We start from the raw sequence: 26,248 nt of genomic DNA, 5'->3' as shown, positions 1-26,248 counted from the left end.
GAATTTAAATATATTTTGTCCATTTCCCGGGAAATTAAAAACTCGGAAAATTTGACGTTTGAGTTGGATGTGCGATAAATGGTCAAAATGATTGAAGGTCGAATATCAAAAGGTCGAAAGACAGAAGACAGAAAGTGAACAAAAGGTCCAAGTGAATAAATGGTCGGAGGTAAAAAAGTTTACAATTTTTTTTGTAAGATTACTTACATTCAATGTTTTTGCATTTCTTACAAAAGAAAGGTTTAAGGTTTGCTTTTGGGAAAACATTTTTTTCAGAAATCTTAAAAAAATCGTGTCCGGCGGGGAATCGTCCCAAAAAAAAATTCCTATGTCTAATTTGAAGGTTTTGATGCGCTGTTTCGATTGAATTTTGGCCCGAAACCTGGAACTCAAAGCCTGATTTTTGAGAGCTCTTTTTCTGGGTGATGTCTGTATCCGCTCTTAAAAATTTATGTCTTCCATCATTGGAAACCCACTCGTAAAACCCACAATTTTTATATCTCAGATTTGTAGCCGTGGGGTCGGAGACGAACATTTTATTTTTCGATTCACAATATTCGACCAGTAAATGTGGTCAAAGCCATTTTTAGAGGTATTTTTTGGACAATTTTACAGATAACACTATCAAATTAAAAGAATTCAGTTTCAAACAAAAAGCCATTCGAAAACATGCGCCATAAACTGCTTGGAACCAAAATTTGAAGCATTTCAAAAATGCATTTCCAGAGATATAGCCATATTAGTGTTTTTGCCATCACTCGAAAAATGAACTTCTTAAATACGACTCCTAGATATACCTTCACGTATACCTATCGACTCAGAATCAAATTCTGAACAAATGTCTGTGGGGATGTGTGTAGACATGATTTTTTTTCCACACGATTCTCTCAGAACTGGCTGTACCGATTTTGGCCGGATCCGCCTTATTCTGTTCGTTTTAAATTCTGTTTAGTGAAGTACTTTTAAGGTTATGCCAAGAAAAAGTTGTTTTGTAGCTACAAAAAATGGTGATTTTTGCATAACCTCAAAGGCCGGGTCTTTTTGATTTTTGACTTTTTGACCACGCGGGGGATTGGCAGCCACACCCCCTTGCATGCGTTTCGCCCGGTTGCCACATCGCTTATGCAATGTCTGCGTTTCTTCTGGAAAAAATCTGTATTAATTATGTTGCTGCATCATTTTGTCTCGACAAAGATTTACACGAACTTTTTACTGAAATATATAACTCATGAGAATTTTCACCTTTATTTTGAAGAGTTGGTAAAAAAAGAGAATTGAAAATTGCTGTTCAAGTAAAATCAATAATTAAAAAAAAACAAATGAAAAAAAAAACTTAATTTGTAAATACCACCTAAAATACAACATGAATGCGAGGAAGGCACCAACCACTTTAAGGTGGATTAAGTAACGTTTTTGTCTTATTTTCATCCTATTTTTTCCCATTAAATTTTTGTTTTTATACAGATTCAGATACTGAACGTCAAATTCTCGATCGAAAGCATTTGGCATGAATTGTATACGAGTAAATTTTGGTATTGATCAGACGGTTGGTTCAAAAGTTAGAGCTGTGTGGTTTTTCTTTATATACAGAGTAAATTTCTCAAAAAAGGTGAGAAATCTTTCAGAATCATTCTCCCCAATGATTTATTTACAATTTCACTCGAATTTATCTTTCCAACTGAGTGTTCACGACTCGATCTAACTTCACAACAAATTTTACATCGATTGGATACAGCACTTTTATTTAAGAGCGTTTGACTTTTTGCTATTCTTACAAAAGAAAGGTTTAAGGCAGGCCTGCCCAACCTTTTTGGCTCAATTTTCACATTTTTGATCGTCAAAATTACAATTGTTCATTTTTTCATGGTTTTTTGCATGGAATCGGTTCTTAGGTGACCAGTGAATATAACTTTGACAAAAATTTGAAAAAATATTTTTGCAAATCGTTTTTATGTAGTTTTTGAGTGAAAAATTGGTCCGGCCCACGGGCCGGATTGATTTTTGACATAAAATGTAGATAAAAACGGCTTGTATAAATATTTTTTCAAACTTTTGGAAAAGTAATGTTCGCTGGTCATATGTGAATCGATTCCAAGAAATAAACCATGAAAAAATGAACACTTGTAAATATGAAAATTGAGCCAAAAAGGTTGGGCAGGCCTGGTTTAAGGTTTGCTGTTGGAAAAACTTTTTTTCAGAAATCTTAAAAAAATCGTGCACGGCGGGGAATCATCCCAGAAAAAAAACCTATTACTAATTTGAAGGTTTTGATGCGCTCTTTCGATTGAATTTTGGCCCGGAACCTGGAACTCAAAGCATGATTTTTTAGTGCTCTTTTTCTGAAATATTTGGACGATGTCTGTATCTGCTCTTAAACATTTGTGTCTTCCATCATTGGATAACCACTCGTAAAACCCATAATTTTTATATTTCAAATTTGTTGCCGTGGAGTCGGGGACGAACATTTTATTTTTCGATTCACAATTTTTGACCAGTAAATGTGGTCAAAGCCATTTTTAGAGGTATTTTTTAAACAATTTTACAGATAACACTATCAAATTAAAAGAATTCAAAATTTGAAGCTTTTCAAAAATGCATTTCCAGGGATATAGCCATATTAGTGTTTTTCGTCTTATTTTTACCCTTTTTTCCTATTAAATTTTTGGTTTTATACAGAATCATATACTGAACATTAAATTCGAAGTCCCGGCTCGTTCTCGCTCGAAAGATCGACAAGTCGTCGAGTCGACGCATAAACGCCAGCACATTTACGCTTGCGCGTTTTACGCTGCGCGTGAAAGTGTTCTTTCTGGCTTCTCATAATAGATTGACAAAGTGCAATATCGATACATATTCTTTTAGTTAATCATAGACTAACATCAAAGACTGAGTACTTTTTATTTTTTTTATATTAATGTCAATCCAATAAGTTTTTCTTTATTAAATATAATTATCTTGCGAACCATAATGTACTTCTGAAATTAAAAAAAATGCATTCGAGATTTTGTCTAAAAAGATTCGAAACTTTAGGTCAAATTCTCACTGGGTGGTATCATTATATTTCGGAAAAAATAATTGCACCAAAATATTTTTCGGAGTTTTATCATTTTGTAAGAAAGGTTCTATTTCACCTCTGGTGATATTAAATCGGGGTTTTATGAACAGTTTTTGATTCGAAAATTTTCTTCAGGTAAGATTTGCCAAATATTTAAGATTCTAGAAAAGTCGTGAAATAGTCGGAAATTCTAAAATGATATTCAAGTGGTCACCCTGTTTAACAATTATGAATGAAAAGGAAAGCCAGGGTTAAAAAAAACTTGATGGTTTAATTGATTTTCGGTCTCAAAAAGGTTGAATTCTGGAGATTTTTTTGAAAAGGACCAATAAACCAAATTTTCAGTTTTTGCTTTTTGGGTGTTTTTTAATACCCCTGACTAAAGGCGGTTTTAAAAACACCCAAAAAGCAAAAACTTGAAATTTGGTTTATTGGTCCTTTTCAAAAAAAAAAAACTCCAGAATTTAAATTTCCACACTGTGCTTCAAGGCTACGCCCTTACAGGAGGGATTTGGGAGGGAAATGAGTTTTTTTTATTCAGTGGTAGCAAAAGTTCACAGTAAAAAATAATGTAAATTTGGAAGCTGTAATTTTGGAAGGTTGAATATTACCTCTTTTATGATGTAATTTTACCTCAATTTAGACTGAAAAGGCGACATTACTACAAGAAAGTGGTAAAATTACAAATGTTCAGAGGTAAAATTACACATTTTTTCTGACATAAAAGATGTACCCCTTCCCAGATGTAATATTACCATGATTTTTTTTTCTGTGTAAACAAGACAAAGTTTTAAACAAATTTATTGGCCGCAGATTTTTTTTTTATCAAAGTGGAGTTTTTTCTAAATAAATAATTTGAATTTTTGTTTACGATTGGTATCGATAGCACAATGCTTTAAAATCTACCAAACTTCCCAGAGATACGCTACCATACAGCATCCCCTAGCGATTCGAGAATGTCAAACGTTTATTTGCCGCCGGCCGCGGATTTCGGGTTCGCCGGACGCGACCATTATTTGTCAATAGATATGTGTTTCCGGTCCCCACGAGGGCCGGTTTGGGAATTGGATTCTCTTGCATGATGCACGCGCTGGCCGGTGTGGAGTAGATTTATGGGCTGGGAAAGTGGAAGCGGCCTGTGGACTAATTATCGATGGGACGACGGCTGATTGGAGATTTTTTGGGAGGGAGGTGCTTGTGGGAGATAGTGGGGGGATTGGAATTTGAGGGGGAGGGTGTCCAATTACAGGGCGTTAAACCTTGGTAAACTGGGAATTGACAAACGATTTATCGTTTTTTTTTGGTAGTTTCTAAAGGTTCAGCATACTGATACCAAAATCTTTACGAATTACAGCATAAAAATGGCAGCTTGAATGTAAAACCGAGTAGAAAACAAAACAACTTACAAAATTGTTAATTTTCTTTCCCTCAAACGTCAAGTTAATCCCGAAAAATATAAAATTCCAACTTAGAGCACGCACTTTTCAGCCTGCTAAGATATGCGTTCCTGCACACGCCAAGATAGAACCAGAGTCATTTTTCTCTTCTTTTCCCCTCCCCGTTATGAAGCAGGCAGATGACGGTGGTTATGGAAAACGACGACGACGACGGTTCTTCTCTGGAGTCGATGTTTGGGCGCGAATGAGACACGTTTCGCCCACCTACGCGTTTACTTGTGAAGATGCTCTGCCTCTGCTGCGCCGTTACCGAGCTGGAGTCCAATCAAAATTATCATAAAAAGTGAAAGAAAGATAAATGGGTAATGTTATGTTGCGTCAGGGAGGACGGTTTATTCTGGGCGAGGACAGGGCGGCAAGGACGCTAGACGGGGCGAAGATAGCTCCGGGAAATGAAATAAAGAGCAGGTCGTTAGCCGGCTAACGATGTACCCCGAAAGTTATCTTACGACGGGGTTCGTTGAGGTGTTTTTGCTGGGTTGAAGAAATTATTCCATCTGGGGGACAGGAGGCAACGCCGAGATTCGGTGAACTTTAAAGCAATAAGTTTTAAATGGTTCAACGCAGCAGCTTCACGATTTGTGGCTATTTGCGCTGCGAGAGATCCATTATGAAACTCCGGTACTCCCACAAGCTAGCCAGGTCAACCTTCTAGTCCTAAACGAAACCGGAGTGCGCTCATGGGAAGATTCGAATCGGTCCAAACCTCAGCTCAGCGTGAACCCCCACTTATTGGGCGGCCGCAAATCAGCGTCAGATCGTTGAGGTTTGAGTTGCAGTCGCCGCCGCCACTGACTATCGATTTCAATTAGCCAAATCGTGAGGCGGGATTGCCCAACTAATTGCCGAACATTTTTTGTTGTGTGGAAAACAAAAGGCCCGCGGCGCGGCTTCCCCCAAATCTTGCGCAGAAAGGGATTTGTGGGGCTTAGTCACAGGGTGGCTGCATAGTCGAGGTTTCATCCGAATCATACAACATTTAATCTGAAGCATGTTAAAATTTCTAGCAACTTCAAGTGTTAAAAAAAAACCTTTTTGCAATTTCGTCGTGAAACTACTTACTTTTCCTGTCATTCTTGAACGACGAAACAGCCTACTTTTCTGTACCAAAAATAACAGAAGAGCAATCCTCTACGAAATCGGTCTTTTTTCTTAAAATTTTAATTTTTGTATTTTTTAATCCGACTGAAACATTTTTGGTGCCTTCGGTATGCCCAAAGAAGCCATTGTGCATCATTAGTTTGTCCATATAATTTTCCATACAAATTTGGCAGCTGGCCATACAAAAATGATGTATGAAAATTCAAAAATCTGTATCTTTTGAAGGAATTTTTTGATCGATTTGGTGTCTTCGGCAAAGTTGTAGGCATGGATATGGACTACACTGAAAAAAAAAATGATGCACGGTAAAAAAACATTTGACGATTTTTTATTTAACTTTTTGTCACTAAAACTTGATTTGCAAAAAAACACTATTTTTAATTTTTTTTTAATTTTTTGATATGTTTTAGAGGACATCAAATGCCAACTTTTCAGAAATTTCCAGGTTGTGCAAAAAATCTTTGAGCAAGTTATGAATTTTTGAATCAATACTGATTTTTTTCAAAAAATCGAAAAATTGGTCGCAAAAATTTTTGAACTCTATTTTTCGATGTAAAATTAAATTTGCAATCAAAAAGTACTCAAGTGAAATTTGGATAAAGTGCACCGTTTTCAAGTAAAATCCATTTTTAGGTGACTTTTTTGAAAATAGTCGCAGTTTTTCATTTTTTTAAATTAGTGCACATGTTTCCCCACTTTTGAAAAAATAGTTTTGAAAAGCTGAGAAAATTCTCTATATTTTGCATTTTTGAACGGAGTCAGATTTGCGATTCCTTTCCGTAGGGTCGTAGAATTTTCGCGTCCGCCGTCGGTGTGTTTTTCGTTTTTTTGGCGTGCGTGTGTGCGTGTGAAGGTGCGGCTGGCTTTGGCTGTCCCGATGACAGTTGAGCCAGTCAGATTTGCGATTCCTTTCCGTAGGGTCGTAGAATTTTCGCGTCCGCCGTCGGTGTGTTTTTCGTTTTTTTGGCGTGTGTGTGTGCGTGTGAAGGTGCGGCTGGCTTTGGCTGTCCCGATGACAGTTGAGCCAGTCAGATTTGCGATTCCTTTCCGTAGGGTCGTAGAATTTTCGCGTCCGCCGTCGGTGTGTTTTTCGTTTTTTTGGCGTGCGTGTGTGCGTGTGAAGGTGCGGCTGGCTTTGGCTGTCCCGATGACAGTTGAGCCAGTCAGATTTGCGATTCCTTTCCGTAGGGTCGTAGAATTTTCGCGTCCGCCGTCGGTGTGTTTTTCGTTTTTTTGGCGTGCGTGTGTGCGTGTGAAGGTGCGGCTGGCTTTGGCTGTCCCGATGACAGTTGAGCCAGTCAGATTTGCGATTCCTTTCCGTAGGGTCGTAGAATTTTCGCGTCCGCCGTCGGTGTGTTTTTCGTTTTTTTGGCGTGCGTGTGTGCGTGTGAAGGTGCGGCTGGCTTTGGCTGTCTCGATGACAGTTGAGCCAGTCAGATTTGCGATTCCTTTCCGAAGGGTCGTAGAATTTTCGCGTCCGCCGTCGGTGTGTTTTTCGTTTTTTTGGCGTGTGTGTGTGCGTGTGAAGGTGCGGCTGGCTTTGGCTGTCCCGATGACAGTTGAGCCAGTCAGATTTGCGATTCCTTTCCGTAGGGTCGTAGAATTTTCGCGTCCGCCGTCGGTGTGTTTTTCGTTTTTTTGGCGTGCGTGTGTGCGTGTGAAGGTGCGGCTGGCTTTGGCTGTCCCGATGACAGTTGAGCCAGTCAGATTTGCGATTCCTTTCCGTAGGGTCGTAGAATTTTCGCGTCCGCCGTCGGTGTGTTTTTCGTTTTTTTGGCGTGCGTGTGTGCGTGTGAAGGTGCGGCTGGCTTTGGCTGTCCCGATGACAGTTGAGCCAGTCAGATTTGCGATTCCTTTCCGTAGGGTCGTAGAATTTTCGCGTCCGCCGTCGGTGTGTTTTTCGTTTTTTTGGCGTGTGTGTGTGCGTGTGAAGGTGCGGCTGGCTTTGGCTGTCCCGATGACAGTTGAGCCAGTCAGATTTGCGATTCCTTTCCGTAGGGTCGTAGAATGTTCGCGTCCGCCGTCGGTGTGTTTTTCGTTTTTTTGGCGTGCGTGTGTGCGTGTGAAGGTGCTGCTGGCTTTGGCTGTCCCGATGACAGTTGAGCCAGTCAGATTTGCGATTCCTTTCCGTAGGGTCGTAGAATTTTCGCGTCCGCCGTCGGTGTGTTTTTCGTTTTTTTGGCGTGCGTGTGTGCGTGTGAAGGTGCGGCTGGCTTTGGCTGTCCCGATGACAGTTGAGCCAGTCAGATTTGCGATTCCTTTCCGTAGGGTCGTAGAATTTTCGCGTCCGCCGTCGGTGTGTTTTTCGTTTTTTTGGCGTGCGTGTGTGCGTGTGAAGGTGCGGCTGGCTTTGGCTGTCCCGATGACAGTTGAGCCAGTCAGATTTGCGATTCCTTTCCGTAGGGTCGTAGAATTTTCGCGTCCGCCGTCGGTGTGTTTTTCGTTTTTTTTGGCGTGCGTGTGTGCGTGTGAAGGTGCGGCTGGCTTTGGCTGTCCCGATGACAGTTGAGCCAGTCAGATTTGTGATTCCTTTCCGTAGGGTCGTAGAATTTTCGCGTCCGCCGTCGGTGTGTTTTTCGTTTTTTTGGCGTGCGTGTGTGCGTGTGAAGGTGCGGCTGGCTTTGGCTGTCCCGATGACAGTTGAGCCAGTCAGATTTGCGATTCCTTTCCGTAGGGTCGTAGAATTTTCGCGTCCGCCGTCGGTGTGTTTTTCGTTTTTTTGGCGTGCGTGTGTGCGTGTGAAGGTGCGGCTGGCTTTGGCTGTCCCGATGACAGTTGAGCCAGTCAGATTTGCGATTCCTTTCCGTAGGGTCGTAGAATTTTCGCGTCCGCCGTCGGTGTGTTTTTCGTTTTTTTGGCGTGCGTGTGTGCGTGTGAAGGTGCGGCTGGCATTGGCTGTCTCGATGACAGTTGAGCCAGTCAGATTTGCGATTCCTTTCCGTAGGGTCGTAGAATTTTCGCGTCCGCCGTCGGTGTGTTTTTCGTTTTTCTCGCGTGCGTGTCTGCGTGTGAAGGTGCGGCTGGCTTTGGCTGTCCCGATGACAGCTAGCCAGTTTGATTTGACCCTATCAACACCCTATCATACCATTTCAGCTCGATACACATCGAAACTCGTCGTTCGAACCGTTAATCAGTACCTCACTAAACATCAATCATTTAAAACTCGTAAAATCATCTCAAGTTAAAAGTTACATTGTTTAATCCTTCATTCTTTAATTACAAATAATTTTGGTTCTATCTTTCCACAGCCGGCTGTCTAAGACTAGACCATTTCATTTAAAATTTAACAACCGATAAACGGGAAATGTCTCATCCGCAGCATCCGATTGTTTGCCTTGAGAATAATATATAACATCTTTCAACAAACACTATGATTTTGGGTCGCATCATCATCTTCTATGATGAATCCTGACCAAACACCCTATCCTACTAACAAGTTTTCAGGTTCCTGGCGCTCGTGGGGTGTAAGCACAGAGTAAATCAGCTGCCCTAGTAGCAACCTGCGCTAACTAACATTCCCGTCCCTTAAAATCGAGGTCTACAAACTGACATGGCGGGCGCCGTTGGTGGCCAATGACTGTTACCTATTCGCAACTGATCTAGCTTTAGCAATCATGGTGTTTTATCTTTTCAGCGCATTCATACATGCTGTTGATAAGGGAAACACCACTAGATCGTCGAAGCCTATAATCAGTAGTGCTGAAAGGATATTACGGTTCTGTTCAGCAACGGAGGGGCAACCATGGGTGATCTCTCATGCTCATGCTCATGCTCATGCTATATTTTGCATTTTTGAACTTTGTTGATACGACCATTAGTTGCTGAGATATTGCCATGCAAAGGTTTAAAAACAGGAAATTCTAAGCTTCAACCAAACAACCCACCATTTTCTAATGTTGATATCTCAACTACTAATGGTCCGATTTACAATGTTAAAATTCGTTGAAAGACTAACATTTTAAAAGGTCGTATTCAATATTATTGTTTGGCCCTTTTGAAATGTTAGTCCTGATTTAAAAATTTTGAAAATAATTTTTTTGAAAAGATCGGAAAATTTCACGAATGTTTCATATTTTAACATTGAAAATCGGACCATTAGTTGCTGAAATATCGACATTAGAAAAAGGTGTGTTGTTTCGGTGGGACTTAGAAAACATCATTTTTTTTTTGGTTTTCAAACCTTTGCATGGCAATATCTCAGCAACTAAGGGTCGTATCAACAAAGTTCAAAAATGCAAAATATAGAGAATTTTCTCAGCTTTTCAAAAATATTTTTTCCAAAAGTGGGCAAACATGTGCACTAATTTAAAAAAAAATAAAAAACTGCGACTATTTTCAACAAAGTCACCTAAAAATGGATTTTACTTGAAAACGATGCACTTTATCAAAATTTAACTGGAGTACTTTTTGATTGCAAATTTGATTTATCATCGAAAAATGAAGTTGAAAAAATTTGCGACCAATGTTTCGATTTTTTCAAAAAATCGGTATTGATTCAAAAATTCATAACTCGCTCAAAGATTTTTTGCACAACCTGGAAATTTCTGAAAAGTTGGCATTTGATATCCTCTAAAACATATCAAAAAATAAAAAAATTAAAAATAGTGCTTTTTTGCAAATCAAGTTTTAGTGACAAAAAGTTAAAAAAAAATCACCAATTTTTTTTTAAAGGTGTATCATTTTTTTCAGTGTAGTCCATATCCATACCTACAACTTTGCCGAAGACACCAAATCGATCAAAAAATTCCTTCAAAAGATACATATTTGAATTTTGATGCATCATTTTTGTATGGCCAGCTGCCAAATTTGTATGGAAAATTATATGGGCAAACTAATGATGCAAAATGGCTTCTTTGGGCGTACCGAAGGCACCAAAAAAGTTTCTGCCGGATTAAAAAATACAAAAAAATCGAATGACCGAAATCTGAGAGAATTGCTCAGAATCGAATAGCAACACTTTTCAAAATAAATGCTGAAAAGTTCTTCTTTTCAGCACTCAAATGGGTGCTGAAAAGTTGAACTTTTAAGCACTTGTTTCGAAAAGTAACACTTTTCAACATTTTTTTGATTTAAACGATTTATTGACAAAATACATGAAAATTTGACTTAAAATTTCACTCAGTGTGTGTGTTTTTAGAAATGCAAAAAATGTTGTATGGAACTCGTTGCAAAACTTGATTTTTTCAGCACTCTTTGTATTTATCCAACTCGGCGAACCTCGTTGGATAAATGTACGACTCGTGCTGAAAAAATCCTCTTTTTGCAACTTGTTGCATAAACTGCTATTTTAGTAGCCACCCTGTACTTTAAACACAAGCCATTTGAGCTACCGAACAGTCCAATTTCAGGGCCTGTAAAAATAGCTTAGAAAGAAACCTTTGACCACGATTACCCAACCGGACCGTAACCAGCTTCTGTGTTCGGAGTTCGTTACCGTTGAGTTTTAAACGATTTTTTGTTTAATCTTATGAAAAAAGGTAGCCCCACCAACCCAAACGCAGCAGGTCAGCAGCCAGAATTGTTCAATAATGCAAAGGTCGCGTCCGGCGGAGACTAAGTGGCGGCTACTCCGACCGTACCTAACGACGAAAAGCGGCTCGGATTTGTTGTAGCTACACCCAAACGAGGCATTTCTGACATGTAATGAACGAAGGATAAATTCTTGGTTGATTGTTTTAAGGTCATACTTCGATTAAGGCAGAACTTGCGAAAAAAATGTCAGAATACATCAACGTGCCCGTTTTGTGTGCAGAAATGCTACGGGAAAGGTCAGCGCAACCACAACGCTGACGGTGGACAATTCCGGGAAGCTGGACTAGACGCAGGTCACCGGATACAACAAAAGGTCCCACCCATGCACGAGCGGAACCCCTTTGGAGATTTTGACAGGTCGTCGGGCACACAGGATTCGCGCCGTTTCGCGCAAACACAAATGAAACATTAAGAATTCATTACTCCGACCTCCTCTGTGAGAGATAGAGATTTGGTAATCAGAGACCCGGTCGCGTGGAGTCATCACCGGGTTGACCGTGCCGGACTTGCGGATGACGCGTGCAGCTGCGGTGAGGATGTCCGTCGTCTTTGTCGGGCAGATTGTGTCAGCGGTGGCGGAAGAGGTATTAGATTTCAAAGAGTTTTTTGTTTGTTTCCAGGGTAGAAGGGGCATTTGGCGCTGGTTGGTTGGCAGACTGGAACCGGCGGGAATGGGGAGTGGCAAGCGTTGTTGGATTTTAAGAGTGTGGACATTTTATTAGAACAACCGTTCAAACAATACAGATTTTTAGTTTGTAATTTCTTAAGTATTTTGAACTTGAAAAAGATCAAGTCAAATCCAGGATCGATAGCGAATCTTAACTCAATAATCAATACATTGTGCAGCAAATTTGGAAACCAAATTACCTCGAATTTTCGTCCGAAGCGCTAAGCCCTTCGAATTGATGGCAACAACTGTGCCAGCATCGAAAAAGAAGGCCCAATGACAATTGGTGCGCGGAGACTCCCTCCTTCCTCCAGAGTATGGCTGTTTTTTGCTTCCTACTCGTTCTTCCTCCCTCCCTCCTACGTTCCACATTTGTCTAGAACCCAACCAAAGTCCCGGTATTTCCTGGAGTGTCCGCTTCTATCGCAGTCTCTTCCTCTCTCTTCCTATCCGCTCTTCCACACATGAAAACGTGCGTGAGCTGCCTGCTTTCTTCTTCTCTTCTTTTTTTTTTGCTGCTCTTTGAATAGTTCTGCTTTTGGAACCAGGAACTTGTGCTGTTTTTGTCTCCTCCACCCCAAAAGAAAGCCGAGAAAAACGAAACATTTACGGAATCGGCTATTATTCTTCTTCACGTTTCCACCGGATTGGGATTGCTGTGTGTTGGTTGGTCCATCCATCCGCACAAAGAGGTTAGGGAGCGTTCTTTTATTACGTAACGCAGTTGGGGGGGAGGGGGGGTCGGAGGCCGTGTTACGCTCCATACAAAAATTTTAAAATTTGTATGGAAATTTTGTTACGAGGGGGGGGGGAGGGGGTCTAAAAATCCGATTTTTTGCGTTACGTAATAAAAGAACGCTCCCTTAGGGCCCGGATGGGTTCGGCACATCAGCGGCCGTTTCTTTGCTGGCCTGTGGGAAGAAGATTGCCTGGTTTGCCCAGAAAAAAGTTTGTAGTACAGGAACATAACTGACGAGCAGTTGGTTTGATCTGTGCTGTACAAAAGTGTCGAGTTTAATCTGGCTGAAACTTTTTTGGTACCTTCGGTATGCCCAAAGAAGCCATTTTGCATCATTAGTTTGTCCATATGATTTGCAGATTTGGCAGATGACCGTACAAAAATTATGTATGAAAATTAAAAAATCTGTATCTTTTGAAGGAATTTTTTGATCGATTTGGTGTCTTGGGCAAAGTTGTAGGCATTTTAGTGAATAAATAGCACAATTTTCAAACTCAAATAAAAAGTGTTCCATCCAGATATCAACTCGATTCAACCAGCAGTTTGTAGGGGACATCTGGGACTACCATCTGAGACTGAGAACGCTTTGGGCAAGGCAGTTTGACTTATTAAACAGATACTTTTTCTTTTAGTGATTTTTTTGGCTGTAAATTTTTGCTTGGGGATCAAATTTTTTGGTGATAATTTTATCATATTCGCATTCCTGAGACAATTTCATTCAAAATGTTCATTTTCATCCATTTTAACCCTTTTAAAAAAATAATGTTAAAAAAAATCTTCAACTCACATTTTTTGAAAATAAAGTTAATTTCCAAGGATACTGGAAGTCACCATAAAAAGACAGCTTCTTATTTTTTTAACTTTGATTTTTTAAAGGGTTGAAATTGATGAAAATAATCAGTGTTTTGCATGTTTCTATTAAGAAATTGTCTCAGAAATACGAATATGATAAAATTATCACCGGAAAATTTGATCTTAGGGGTCCGTCTAGCAAAAATTTACAACCAAAAAATTCACTAAAAGTAAAAGTGTCTATTAAATATGCTAAATTGCCTTACCCAAAGCAGTCTCAGTCTAAAATTGGTAGTCCCAGATGTCCCCTACAAATTGCAGGTTGAATCGAGTTGATATCTGGATTATACACTTTTTTATTTGAGTTTAAAATTATACTATTTTTTCACTTAATTACCTTTCGATTTAACCAAGGGATGCTTCATCGTAAATTTTGTTGCATTTTAAAGCCCTTTCAGATGCAGTTTGAATTTTTAAATTGAATTGAATTTTGCCTAAATTACAGCCTTTTTAAGGATTTTTTTTACGTTTTTGAACCTTCAAACTTGGTGTCCCGATTTGCCCCACTTCCCGTTGACCTAAAGTGCTCATACTTTGGCCAGATGCTTGTTTTGTATGTACAAACAACCCCTGAAAATTTCAGGCAGATTGGTAAGGGCGATGCGAGATGGGTATGCTTTGCTAGTGGACTCGCTCTTAACTATTTGTCACTAAAACTTGATTTGCAAAAAACACTATTTTTATTTTTTTAATTTTTTATATGTTTCAGAGGACATAAAATGCCAACTTTTCAAAATGTCAAGGTTGTGCAAAAAATCTTTGACCAAGTTATGAATTTTTGATGCATTACTGATTTTTTTTTTCAAAAAATCGAATTATTGGTTGCAAAAAATTTTCAACTTCATTTTTCGATGTAAAATCAATTTTTTTTTATTTTTGCGAAATTTTGATCAAGTGCACCGTTTTCAAGTTAAAGCCATTCTTAGGTAACTCTTTTTGAAAATAGTCGCAGTTTTCCATTTTTTTTAAACTAATGCACATGAGCAGTTCTCTAGGATTTCGGTCATTCGATTTTTTTTTGTATTTTTTAATCCGACTGAAACTTTTTTGGTGCCTTCCGTATGCCCAAAGAAGCCATTTTGCATCATTAGTTTGTCCATATAATTTTCCATACAAATTTGGCAGCTGTCCATACAAAAATGATGCATGAAAATTGAAAAATCTGTAGCTTTTGAAGGAATTTTTTGATCGATTTGGTGTCTTCGGCAAAGTTGTAGGTATGGATACGGACTACACTGGAAAAAAATGATACACGGTAAAAAAATTTGGTGATTTTTTTATTTAACTTTTTATCACTAAAATTTGATTTGCAAAAAAACACTATTTTTAATTTTTTTTTTATTTTTTGATATGTTTTAGAGGACATAAAATGCCAACTTTTCAGAAATTTCCAGGTTGTGCAAAAAATCATTGACCGAGTTATGAATTTTTTAATCAATACTGATTTTTTCAAAAAAAAACGAAATATTGGTCGCAAAATTTTTTCAACTTCATTTTTCGATGTAAAATCAAATTTGCAATCAAAAAGTACTTTAGTAAAATTTTGATAAAGTGCACCGTTTTCAAGTGAAATCCATATTTAGGTGACTTTTTTGAAAATTGTGGCAATTTTTCATTTTTTTTAATTAGTGCACATGTTTGCACACTTTTGGAAAAAATATTTTTGAAAAGCTGAGAAAATTCTCTATATTTTGCTTCTTTGGACTTTGTTGATACGACCTTTAGTTGCTGAGATATTGCGTAATATTGAATGTTTGGCTATTTTGAAATGTTAGTCTTGATTTGAAAATTTTGAATATAATGTTTTCGAAAAGATCGGAAAATTTCACAAATGTTTCATATATTAACATTGAAAATCGGACCATTAGTTGCTGAGATATCGACATTAAAAAATGGTGGGCTGTTTGGGTGAGACTTAGAAAACATCAATTTTCCTGTTTTTAAACCTTTGCATTGCAATATCTCAGCAACTAAAGGTCGTATCAACAAAGTCCGAAGAAGCAAAATATAGAGAATTTTCTCAGCTTTTCAAAAATATTTTTTCCAAAAGTGTGCAAACATGTGCACTAATTAAAAAAAATGAAAAACTGCCACAATTTTCAAAAAAGTCACCTAAATATGGATTTCACTTGAAAACGGTGCACTTTATCAAAATTTTACTGAAGTACTTTTTGATTGCAAATTTGATTTTACATCGAAAAATGAAGTTGAAAAATTTTGCGACCAATATTTCGATTTTTTGAAAAAATCAGTATTGATTAAAAAATTCCTAACTCGGTCAATGATTTTTTGCACAACCTGGAAATTTCTGAAAAGTTGACATTTTATGTCCTCTAAAACATATCAAAAAATAAAAAAAATCAAAAATAGTGTTTTTTTGCAAATCAAATTTTAGTGATAAAAAGTTAAATAAAAAAATCACCAAATTTTTTTACCGTGTATCATTTTTTTCCAGTGTAGTCCGTATCCATACCTACAACTTTGCCGAAGACACCAAATCGATCAAAAAATTCCTTCAAAAGATACAGATTTTTCAATTTTCATACATCATTTTTGTATGGACAGCTGCCAAATTTGTATGGAAAATTATATGGACAAACTAATGATGCAAAATGGCTTCTTTGGGCATACCGAAGGCACCAAAAAAGTTTCAGTCGGATTAAAAAATACAAAAAAAATCGAATGACCGAAATCCTAGAGAACTGCTCTGCTGGAGATTTAAAAAAGTCAATTGGGTACTCAAGCCCTATGTAAATTTTTATGTACTACGGTAAAAAACACGATTTAAAACCATTTCTGATCACTTTTTTTCATTTTAATGCAAATTTTTTTTTGATAAGACAACATTTTTTCGGTGGATCAACTATGGTCCCCTTGGAACGAGATGTCAAGTAGGAGCTTTTTGTCAAGAAGGACTGCGAGGTTAATTTTTCTAAATTAATTTAAAAATCAATTTTATACTCTTTGTGGTCGCACAAATGGTAATTTTACTCAGAAAAATAAGCTTTATCGCTGTAAACAATAATATCAGCAATCTGAGCTTCATTTTAGGACCCAATTGTTGTAGATAAGTCGAGTTTGAAATCCACAATTCGTCGCCCTACCCTACAACATCACAGTTGTAAAGATCAAAAACCCCTTCGCAGAGGTAGAAAGCAAGAGTCGAACCGAGTGCCCGGAACTCACGGAGTCACGTTGCGTCACTAAATCACTCGCGGGATTTGTCTGTTTCCCAAGCCTCCAACTCTAACTGCTGCTCTAAATAGATATCGGCAAACTTCCTGCGTTGGGACTTTACCGGAAGTTTTAAGGGAACGCCGCGGTGTGGTTGGTTGGTGATCCCAATCAATACCTTGGACCCTTTTTCCAAAAAGCGTTAAGGACGGGGTAGGAGAAGGATTCCGATGATGGAAGAGTCCGGGCCCCTTTTGTATCCGTACGCGCGCGTATTAGCTCGGGTAATCCTTTCCCTTCCGGTGGGGTGGGCGGAAGTCTGCTCAAAAGGTGGGATATCAATGGTATCTTCTGAATGAGAACGACGTAAGGGACGATCCAGTGGCCGGTGCAGTGTTCGTATGAAAAGAATCGCATACGTTCTACACGTGAGTGCAGATTCTTTGTGCAAGTCAAAGTTTTTTTTTCCTCATTTAATTCCTTCGATATGAAAAGTTTCATCGCCACACGTGATTCCAGTGGCGTGGAGTCGGCTGCAATTGCCTTCCGGAGCTGCAGCTGATGATGATGAATTCCCTGGGTTTAGTACGATATCGACGATGATATCGAACCATGTGGCCGGATTGCATCCATGGGGTGCTAATAACCTTTTGATGAGATATTCTGGGCACACACGCTCACCTATCATCGGTGTTCTTTGGGATAAAGGATGCCCGATTCTTGCTTTCCGACTAACTGGTCTGGTACAGATTGAGATTTATGCTCCAGACTGACTGATGTCTCTCCCGCAGACTCGGACTGTGGTGTGTGGTACACGCGTGCAGAGCAAAGTTTTATGAATGATAGATCAAATCTTCTATACAGAAATGTACGAGACTCGTAATGTAACTCAGGTGAAAACGGTCCCGGAGAATTAAATTAGATTGAAACGACGCCATCAAGCGCAGATTCCTTTTAATTTTATTTGCACGTTGAGTTTGAATGCAGTAAAAGGAGCAGATTTTTAAGAAATAAAAATGCAGAGGTGATTCACCTTGCTCAGAGAGGTACAGATGATAGGAAGGAAAACCAGTGATCATTAGAAACGACATTATGAAAATTAAGGAGTCAAACTACGAACCCAAAAAAAAAACGATTTTTAAAAGAATGTCTGAAATTGTTTGTGGGCCAAGTCCAACAGACAAACGTCACGCCACGTCAAACCCAAGAAAGGAAAACTTTTCCACCACTTCAAGTCACCTGCTGTAAAGATTCCATTTTAGATACCCTCGTTTGCGGCCAGCAATGATAAACTATGTGTGCTGCTCCGCCTCGCCCTTAGGGCGATGTCGCGCTACCCGACGCTCAATTATTTCGGTTGACAGCTGCCAAAAGCCAAAACACCACCCTCGCGCGTATTCACCTCAAAAGCACATATGTGGAACTTTAGGTTCAAAAACGAGGACAGGACAGGTGCTGCCTCTCGCGGTGGAGAGCTGCAACTTTTCTACCAGTTTTTATGGCAGTTTTGCACACCGATGGGTTGTCCATAGAGCGTGTAGTAAAAATATTTTGAATTTTATAAAATTATTAAAAGTAGCAATTTATGTATTTTTAGTTTTGGATAACAGCATGTATTTGCATCCAGCACATAATGTTGACTCAACGGCACTTCGGTGTGCAATTTAACTTCATCATTTTTGACTGAACTCTTGTAATAAAACTCGGAAACTTTTATAGGGCCAAAGTGACCGCCTTGGGCGCCATCCATAAAGTATGTCACGCTAAAATCGTCCAAAAATTACCCCCTCTCTCCTATGTCACACTTTGTCAAGCTGGCTATATTATGTAACCTATATGTTTTTCTTTTCCTACTTACTTAAAACCAAATTTTAATTTTCTAGTAAGTTTCCTTATATTCAACATTTTTAAAAGTTACTCAAACGACAACATCCCATTTTTCGTTCAATTTTTTAACTATTAATTTTTTACAAAATTTTGGGAATCGTAAACAGATACCGGCTACATGAAATATGCATTAACCACTCATCCGATCAAAACTGGTATACAGAGAAGATGCCTCAAGGAAACAAAATCGCAACATGCCATGATTTGAATTTTCATTTTTCTTCTCGCGCGCCTCGCGTGTCAGCCGTTTGTTTTGCAATTTATTTACTTTTCAAGCTCCAAAATGCCGGAAAACTCTGTGCAGTTAAAAATTGCATGTTCAATAACCATGGCTCATCATTCTATTCGTTTGGGAACAGGTATTTAGCTAGTGCTGGTAAAATGGCTTGAATTCTGTGACATCGAACAAAAATATGGGAGGTCGTCTTCTTCCCATCCCCCATTCGCAACTGCAAAATCTGCTCCTTTCATGTTTAAAACCACGATTTTATCAACCCACCCCCACCCAAGCGCCACTTAAGCTACATAACCTCCACAAATCGATCATGTTTGAAAACATTTCTTGAATTACGCAGAATTGGTAAATAAAACGAAAACAAGGTCTGTCTGTCAATCTGCGAGTGGTATAAGAGATTCAAATTTGAGAGTTGTTTATGCTTAGTAGGCTGTGACTAGCTTGGACAAATTTACACTATACCAGCGACAGAACTCAACAATCGTCACACTTTTTGGGCTAACAGGATGTATGGAGTTCCAACCATGTGTCAAAAGGGAGCGCATCATCATCATCACCTAGAATTCGACTTTGCTTATCTCGCATTCAAGGCACGTAAAAAGTTCAAAATCCTCCAACCGTCGTCATCTTCATCATTTCCACCATCCAGCTCGTAGTCATTACTAAGAGATGTGGAACATCGCCGCCCCGCCAGAACCCTCCCTCTTGCGTGCGTTAAGACACCGGTGCCATCCCTTAACCCTCTTGGGGTTGCTCAAATGTAATTCGGTTCGATCAAACGATGTGCATTCACCTTATGTCGAAAATACAAAGAAAAACCCGAAGAAAGCGAGAACAACATGAAGAAAATGGTGGGGAAAATCGACGACAGCGAACGAACGAACGAAAAAAAGGAAAACAAGTGCGAGGTTAAGCAGAGGCATCCTTCAAAGGGAGAGAGAGAGAAAAAAACGACAAAATTAAGAGCATCAGGAGCAGCATACAAATATCTGCTTATCTTGGCCTCCGTAATGGTGTGGGAGACTTGGGGTGTGTGTGCTGTGTGAGTTTGTTGCTCGGGAACCATTCGAGCGGTTCCGAAATCGGAGCATCAACCCATACTAAAACGGTTAGGAACAACAACCACCTTTTCGGGGTAGCAGAAGGAGGGGGTCGTTCAGAAATTGTGTAGCCCAGTTTTGTCATGACTTTTTGGGAAATTTTCAACATATTTAGGTTTAAATCCATTCTATTTTCTAACCCTCCTCTAGTCGATTCCAAATTTTGATAAATCAAATTTTAATTTCAATTACTAAGCATAGGTTATCATATCTTTCAATTTCATGAAGTTTGATATGTCGCATGTCAGGGTTTCTTGGATATTCTTTAAATGTCCCCCAGCGGCCACCGGTAACTGGTTCCAGAGTGACCATTTTGGGTCAGAAAGCACCGGCATAACCATATATTGACACATCTTTGAATTGCATGAAGTTTGATATATCGCAAGCTAGGGTTTCTTGTAATTCCAGAAGTGTCCCCAAGTGGCCACCGGTAACCGGTTCCCGAGTGACCACTTTGGGTCAGAGAACAACGGCATAACCATAGATTGACACATCTTTCAATTTCATGAAGTTTGATATGTCGCATGGTAGGGTTTCTAGCGTATTCCGGAAGTGTCCCCCAGCGGCCTCCAGTAATCGGTTCCAGAGTGACCAGGTTGGCTCAAAGAGCATCGGCATGACCATAGATTGTTATGACTTAAGATTTCATGAAGTTTAATATGTCGCGTGTTAGGGTTTCTTGCATATTCCAGAAGTGTCCCTCAGTGGCCACCGGTAACCGGTTCTGGAGTGACCAGGTTGGGTCAGAGAGCAACGGCATAACGATAAATTGTCATATCATTAAATTTCAAGAAGTTTGATATGCCGCATGGTAAGGTTTCTTGCCTATTCCAGAAGTGTCCCCAAGTGGCCACCGGTAACCGGTTCCAGAGTGACCAGGTTGGGTCAAATACCAACGGCTTGATTATAGATTGCCGTAACTTTAGATTTCATGCTGTTTGGTTTCTTGCATTATTATGAAAGTGTCCCTCAGTGGCCACCGGTATCCGGTTCCGGAGTGACAATTTTGGGTCCGAGTAAAATGGCATGACTATAAATTGTCTAACGTTTTAATTTTATGAAGTTTGACATGCCGCATGTTAAGGTTTCTTGCATATTCCGGAAGTGTCCCCCAGCTGCCACCGGTAACCGGTTCCGGAATGACCAGGTAGGGTTTTTTAGGGTTTAATATTTATGAGTTCTTCTCATCGATACGAAAGACACGAAATCGACCAGAAAAAGCATTCTCAAGCTAATATGTGACTTACAAAACTAACAAGATTTAACATGATCAACTTACCCGCCGGCGTGCCTTCCGATCGGCGAAGATATATAACGGATTATTGTGAACTAAAAGAAGTAATTTTGACGAAATTTAAAGCCTGAAATCCATCATTCATGGACGACCCTCACTTTTTCATAGTGCATATGCTTCTTCTTACTGTATCCTACGATCCCCGGCCGGCTATGTCGCGTTTCACTTGATGAATCATTCACCCTCTGCCGCGCGGGTCTTCACAAAAACGTCTCACCGCTGTGTATGTGTCGTGCATGTTGTACACGTGGGCGCCCACAACACCAACATAAACATGCCCAGCCCACCTCAGATGAGATAGGGCTCCGTGAGCATCCTTTTGCTGCTCTTCTTACTTTTTCTTCTCATTTCTCATTTTCTCATCGCGGTGAGATATGCGTTTTTTCATCCGTTGTTTTTTTTCGGCAGCCGAGAGTTGCTGACGCATCGCTCTCCAATCGCCTTGTTTCGATTACTTTTTTTTCATCCCGGGAAAAGGACCTTTCCCGGGAACAAGTGTGATTGTGCCACCGGGGGGTAAAAGTTCATCCACCGCATTATCAGCGCGAAGAGTAGACATCACAAAAAAGAGAAACACCTTTTTCGGTGAATCACCTTTCGATCGGTGATGCGTGGGAGTTTTTTGGGAAGGTGGATGAAGGGGGAGGGGGATTCCGAAGAAGTTTTCATGAAAATTGGTCCTCACAATTATGAGGACGATGCCCCCTCCCATCATATAGAGGTTTAAAGGTTTGCGGATTTTCCTTGGGTTTGAAGTTGGTGAAAGTTATTGAGATGGAATGAGATGAAATGAGTTTTATCGTTGATTTAAAATTTTTCAAGAAAATTATCTGCCGAACTTAAATTTTAATTTAAAAGACAAGTTTTAATTTGAACTGGTTCTACCTTGAACTGGTACTGAATCGAACTGGTACTGTTTACAACTGATACTGACTTGAAATGTTACTGATTCGAACTGGTACTGACTTGAAATGGTAATGATTTGAACTGGTACTGACATGAACTGGTACTGATTTGAACTGGTACTGACATTAACTGGTACTGACTTGAACTGGTACTGACTTGAAATGGTACTGATTTGAACTGTTACTGATTTGAACTGGTACTGAATTGAACTTGTACTGACTTGAACTGGTACTGACATGAACTGGTACTGATTTGAACTGGTACTGACATGAACTGGTACTGACATTAACTGGTACTGATTTGAACTGGTACTGAATTGAACTTGTACTGACTTGAACTGGTACTGACATTAACTGGTACTGACATGATCTGGTACTGAATTGAACTTGTACTGACTTGAACTGGTACTGACATTAACTGGTACTGACTTGAACTGGTACTGACATTAACTGGTACTGACATGAACTGGGACTGATTTGAACTGGTACTGACATTAACTGGTACTGACATGAACTGGTACTGACATGAACTGGTACTGACTTGAACTGGTACTGATTTGAACTGGTACTGATTTGAACTGGTACTGATTTAAATTGGTACTGACGTTAGTTTGTCATGACTTGAATTGATCTTGACTTGAACTAGGTCTGGTTCACCTGGTCCAGAGTCTCCTTAATTACCGATTTTGAATTGTGTTTCTACTTAAGGTCGACTTTTGGCTTGACAATCTTCTTAAGGTTGACATGCGATTTGAACTGCTCCTAACTGATTTTTGATTTCTTTTGGAAATGATTTTAAACAAGAGTTGACTTGAACTGGAATAAACTTTATCTGAACTTGATGGTAACTGAAATAGACTTAGTCTTCACGTGTTCTTGATTTAGCTTGATTTTAATTGACTTCTACCGATTTTTTTGCAAGCTTGGCAGTAATCTAACTATAGCAATTAAAAGTCATTTCCAAAGAACTACGTTTCAACCCAAAAACCCTCAGCTGTGTGTTGTCCTCCCATGAGGTTTCCGCAGGGTAAAAAGGGGCAAATTCTTGCTCTTGATGCGGTTCCCTCACATAGGACCCCGAAAAATTAAGACGAAGATTCAGGTCAAAGCAGCAACTCCAAGAACTTTGCGAGAGGACTAAGAAGCAGCTTACCAGCACCAGTCGCTTAAATTAGGATTCATGAAATCGTTATTGCAATGGCACATTGCTGCTGCTGCTGCATACGAAGGAAACTGCTGCTGGTTCTGAGGACGAAACTCGACTCCACCGGTTGTGTACGGAGGGCTTTGTTTTCGCCTTTGAAGCAGGATTTTCGGGCACCGTAATCCCTCGATTCAATCTTGGAAGTTTTTGTGAACGTGTACACTCGCCAGGTTTTGCTCGCTAGAAGACGTTGTAGTGTAGTGTAGTACAGCAAGCAGCCAAGCAAAAATATAAAAATAAAAGAAATATCCACATGCAGTTCGGCGAAGGACCTCTGGGAGTTTTAGTTTTATTGCCAGGGACTTTGGGCGAGGGGTTGGGTATTAGTCTCGTTTCACGAAAAAGAAAGAAAAAAAAAATCCTGCCAGCTTAACCATCACGGCTTCGTCTGTTGCTCCCCTTTTGGCTTGTGCTTGCTTGTTACTCGAGCATAAACATTACTTCTTTACAGATCCAGAGCAGCAGTAACAGATGTAACGAGCCAAATCGTGGGGGTGGGAGCGCGCGATTACGAATAAATAATACCAATTTGACGGCCGGACTGGAACCGATCCATCAGAAGCTGCCAGTGCTGCTGCTGCTTGGCTAGTAGCTGTTATTACTGTTTTACCACTGCTGGAATTGGTACTTTGGAAGAAGAAGGTCATTGCGCGATTTGATGCATTGGGATCGTTACGAGTTTGTGGAGATTGGACCTTTCCGAATTCTTATCAAAATGGACTTTGAGAATCTTTGAAATCGTTCCAATCCGATTGCATTCTATTCTAGGCTCAGATTGAGTCTAAGTTTCAATTCAGACAAGTTAAGGTCAAACTGAGTCCAGGTAGGTCGAAGTCAAAACAAGTTTCATCAAAGCAAGTCTAAATTGATTTTTTTTCTTGTCACAATAATTCCAGGCAGGTTCAAGTTAAATCAAACCCAAAAATGTTTCAAACCCAAGTTAAGACAATAAAAGTCAAAATCCGGACCATTCTTAGTCAAGATAAGTGCTTTTAACCCTCTACAACCCAACCCCGCCTTTAGACGGGCTTCAATTTAAAAAAATCGCCAAAAATCCATTTTTCAACCAGTTTTTGATCTTTAAAAAGCGTTGGAAAGAAGAACTCTTAAAATTTTAGAAAATTTATGGGTTGGAAGTTTTACTTGTTTTATGTGACTTTGCCAATGTTTTTAAAAATGTCATTTATCTAGGGGTCAACTTTGGCTGTGTTTTTTACTAACATTTCCTATATTTTAAGCAAAAAGAAGTTTGCAGTAATTTTTCTAGTGTCCTAGACTATGCCTCTACGCATTTTTTTTTTACTATTTAAATGATAATGGTGCCATTTTAAAGCAGAAAATTTAAAAAAACAAGCAAAAAATCGAAAAAGTGACTGTAGAAACATGAAAAAATTTGGTAGGCAAAATGTAATGATAAGAGGTGGTAGAATAGACCAAATACTACCAAAACAAACATAATAGAAATGATAAAAATGCAACAGGAAAAACATAAAACAAAAGAAGTAAAGTTTTTCATAGAACAAAAGTTGCTCAAAATGACCTCCTGAACACGGGAAAAATAGAAATTTTCGAAAAAAAATTTGGGCCCTAGAGGGTTAAATACAAGCCTAAGACAATGCAAGTTTTCGGCAAGATAAGTCTATAGAGCAGTTCTCTTAGATTTTGGTCATCCGATTTTTTTTTTGTATTTTTTAATCCGGCTGAAACTTTTTTGGTGCCTTCGGTATGCCCAAAGACGCCATTTTGCATCATTAGTTTGTCCATTTAATTGTCCATACAAATTTGGCAGCTGTCTATACAAAAATGATGTATGAAAATTCAAAAATCTGTATCTTTTGAAGGAATTTTCTGATCGATTTGGTGTCTTCGGCAAAGTTGTAGGTATGGATACGGATTACACTGCAAAAAAATTATGCACGGTAAAAAAGAATTTGGTGATTTTTTATTTAACTTTTTGTCACTAAAACATAATTTGCAAAAAAAATAACTTTTTATTTTTTTTTTATTTTTTTATATGTTTTAGAGCACATCAAATGCCAACTTTTCATAAATTTCCAGGTTGTGCAAAAAAAAAAGACCGAGTTATAATTTTTTAAATAAAAAAATCGAATTATTGGTAGCAAAAATTTTTCAACTTTATTTTTCGCACATGATTGCCCACCTTTGAAAAAAATATTTTTGAAAAGCTATTCTTTTTAAATCAAGACTAACATTTCAAAAGGGCCAAACATTCAATATTACGCCCTTTTAAATTTTAGTCTTAGTTTAAAAATTTTGAAAATATTTTTTTTGAAAAGATCGGAAAATTTCACGAATGTTTCATAATTTAACATTGTAAATCGGACCATTAGTTGCTGAGATATCGACATTAGAAAATGTTGGGTTGTTTTGGTGAGACTAAGAAAACATAAATTTTCCTGTTTTTAAACCTTTGCATGGCAATATCTCAGCAAATAAGAGTCGTATCAACATGAAATAGGATAATATAGATAATTTTCTCAGCTTTTCAAAATATTTTTTTTTGAAAAGTGGGCAAACATGTGCACTAATTTTTATTGCAAATTAGATTTTACATCGAAAAATGATGTTGACAAATTTTTGCGACCAACATTTTGATTTTTTGGAAAAATTAGTATTGATTCAAAAATTTATAACTCGGTCAAAGATTTTTTGCACAACCTGGAAATTTTTGAAAAGTTGGCATTTGATGTCTTCTAAAACATATTAAAAATTAAAAAAATTAAAAAAAGTTTTTAACCGTAAATATTTTTTTTCCAGTGTAATCCATATCCATACCTACAACTTTGCCCAAGACACCAAATCGATCAAAAAATTCCTTCAAAAGATACAGATTTTTGAGTTTTCATGCATCATTTTTGTATGGACAGCTCAATTTGTATGGAAAATTATATGGACAACTAATGATGCAAAATGGCTTCTTTGGGCATACCGAAGGCACCAAAAAAGTTACTGCCGGATAAAAAATTACAAAAATTAAAATTGAAGAAAAAAGACCGATTTCGTAGAGAATTGCTCATCTATATCA

At 38.7% G+C, this 26,248-nt stretch overlaps 2 protein-coding genes across 6 annotated transcripts in view; both read left to right on the top strand.

Annotated features, from left to right (window-relative positions):
• Positions 1-26,248, top strand: part of LOC120422529 (ephrin type-B receptor 1) — a 196,207-nt gene that overhangs the window by 81,665 nt on the left and 88,294 nt on the right. The window lies entirely within an intron of this gene.
• On the top strand, positions 6,438-9,386 carry LOC128092328 (uncharacterized). The gene is made up of 2 exons (XM_052705966.1): positions 6,438-8,087; positions 8,628-9,386. The coding sequence occupies exons 1-2, from the start codon at positions 6,491-6,493 to the stop codon at positions 8,660-8,662; spliced, it is 1,632 nt and encodes a 543-aa protein (XP_052561926.1). The 5' UTR covers positions 6,438-6,490; the 3' UTR covers positions 8,663-9,386.

Source organism: Culex pipiens, chromosome 1 (genome assembly GCF_016801865.2).
Source record: "Culex pipiens pallens isolate TS chromosome 1, TS_CPP_V2, whole genome shotgun sequence".
Classification (NCBI taxonomy): Eukaryota; Metazoa; Arthropoda; class Insecta; order Diptera; family Culicidae; genus Culex; species Culex pipiens.
Note: the sequence above shows the minus strand (reverse complement) of the source record. Positions and strands in the feature narration are given on the sequence as shown.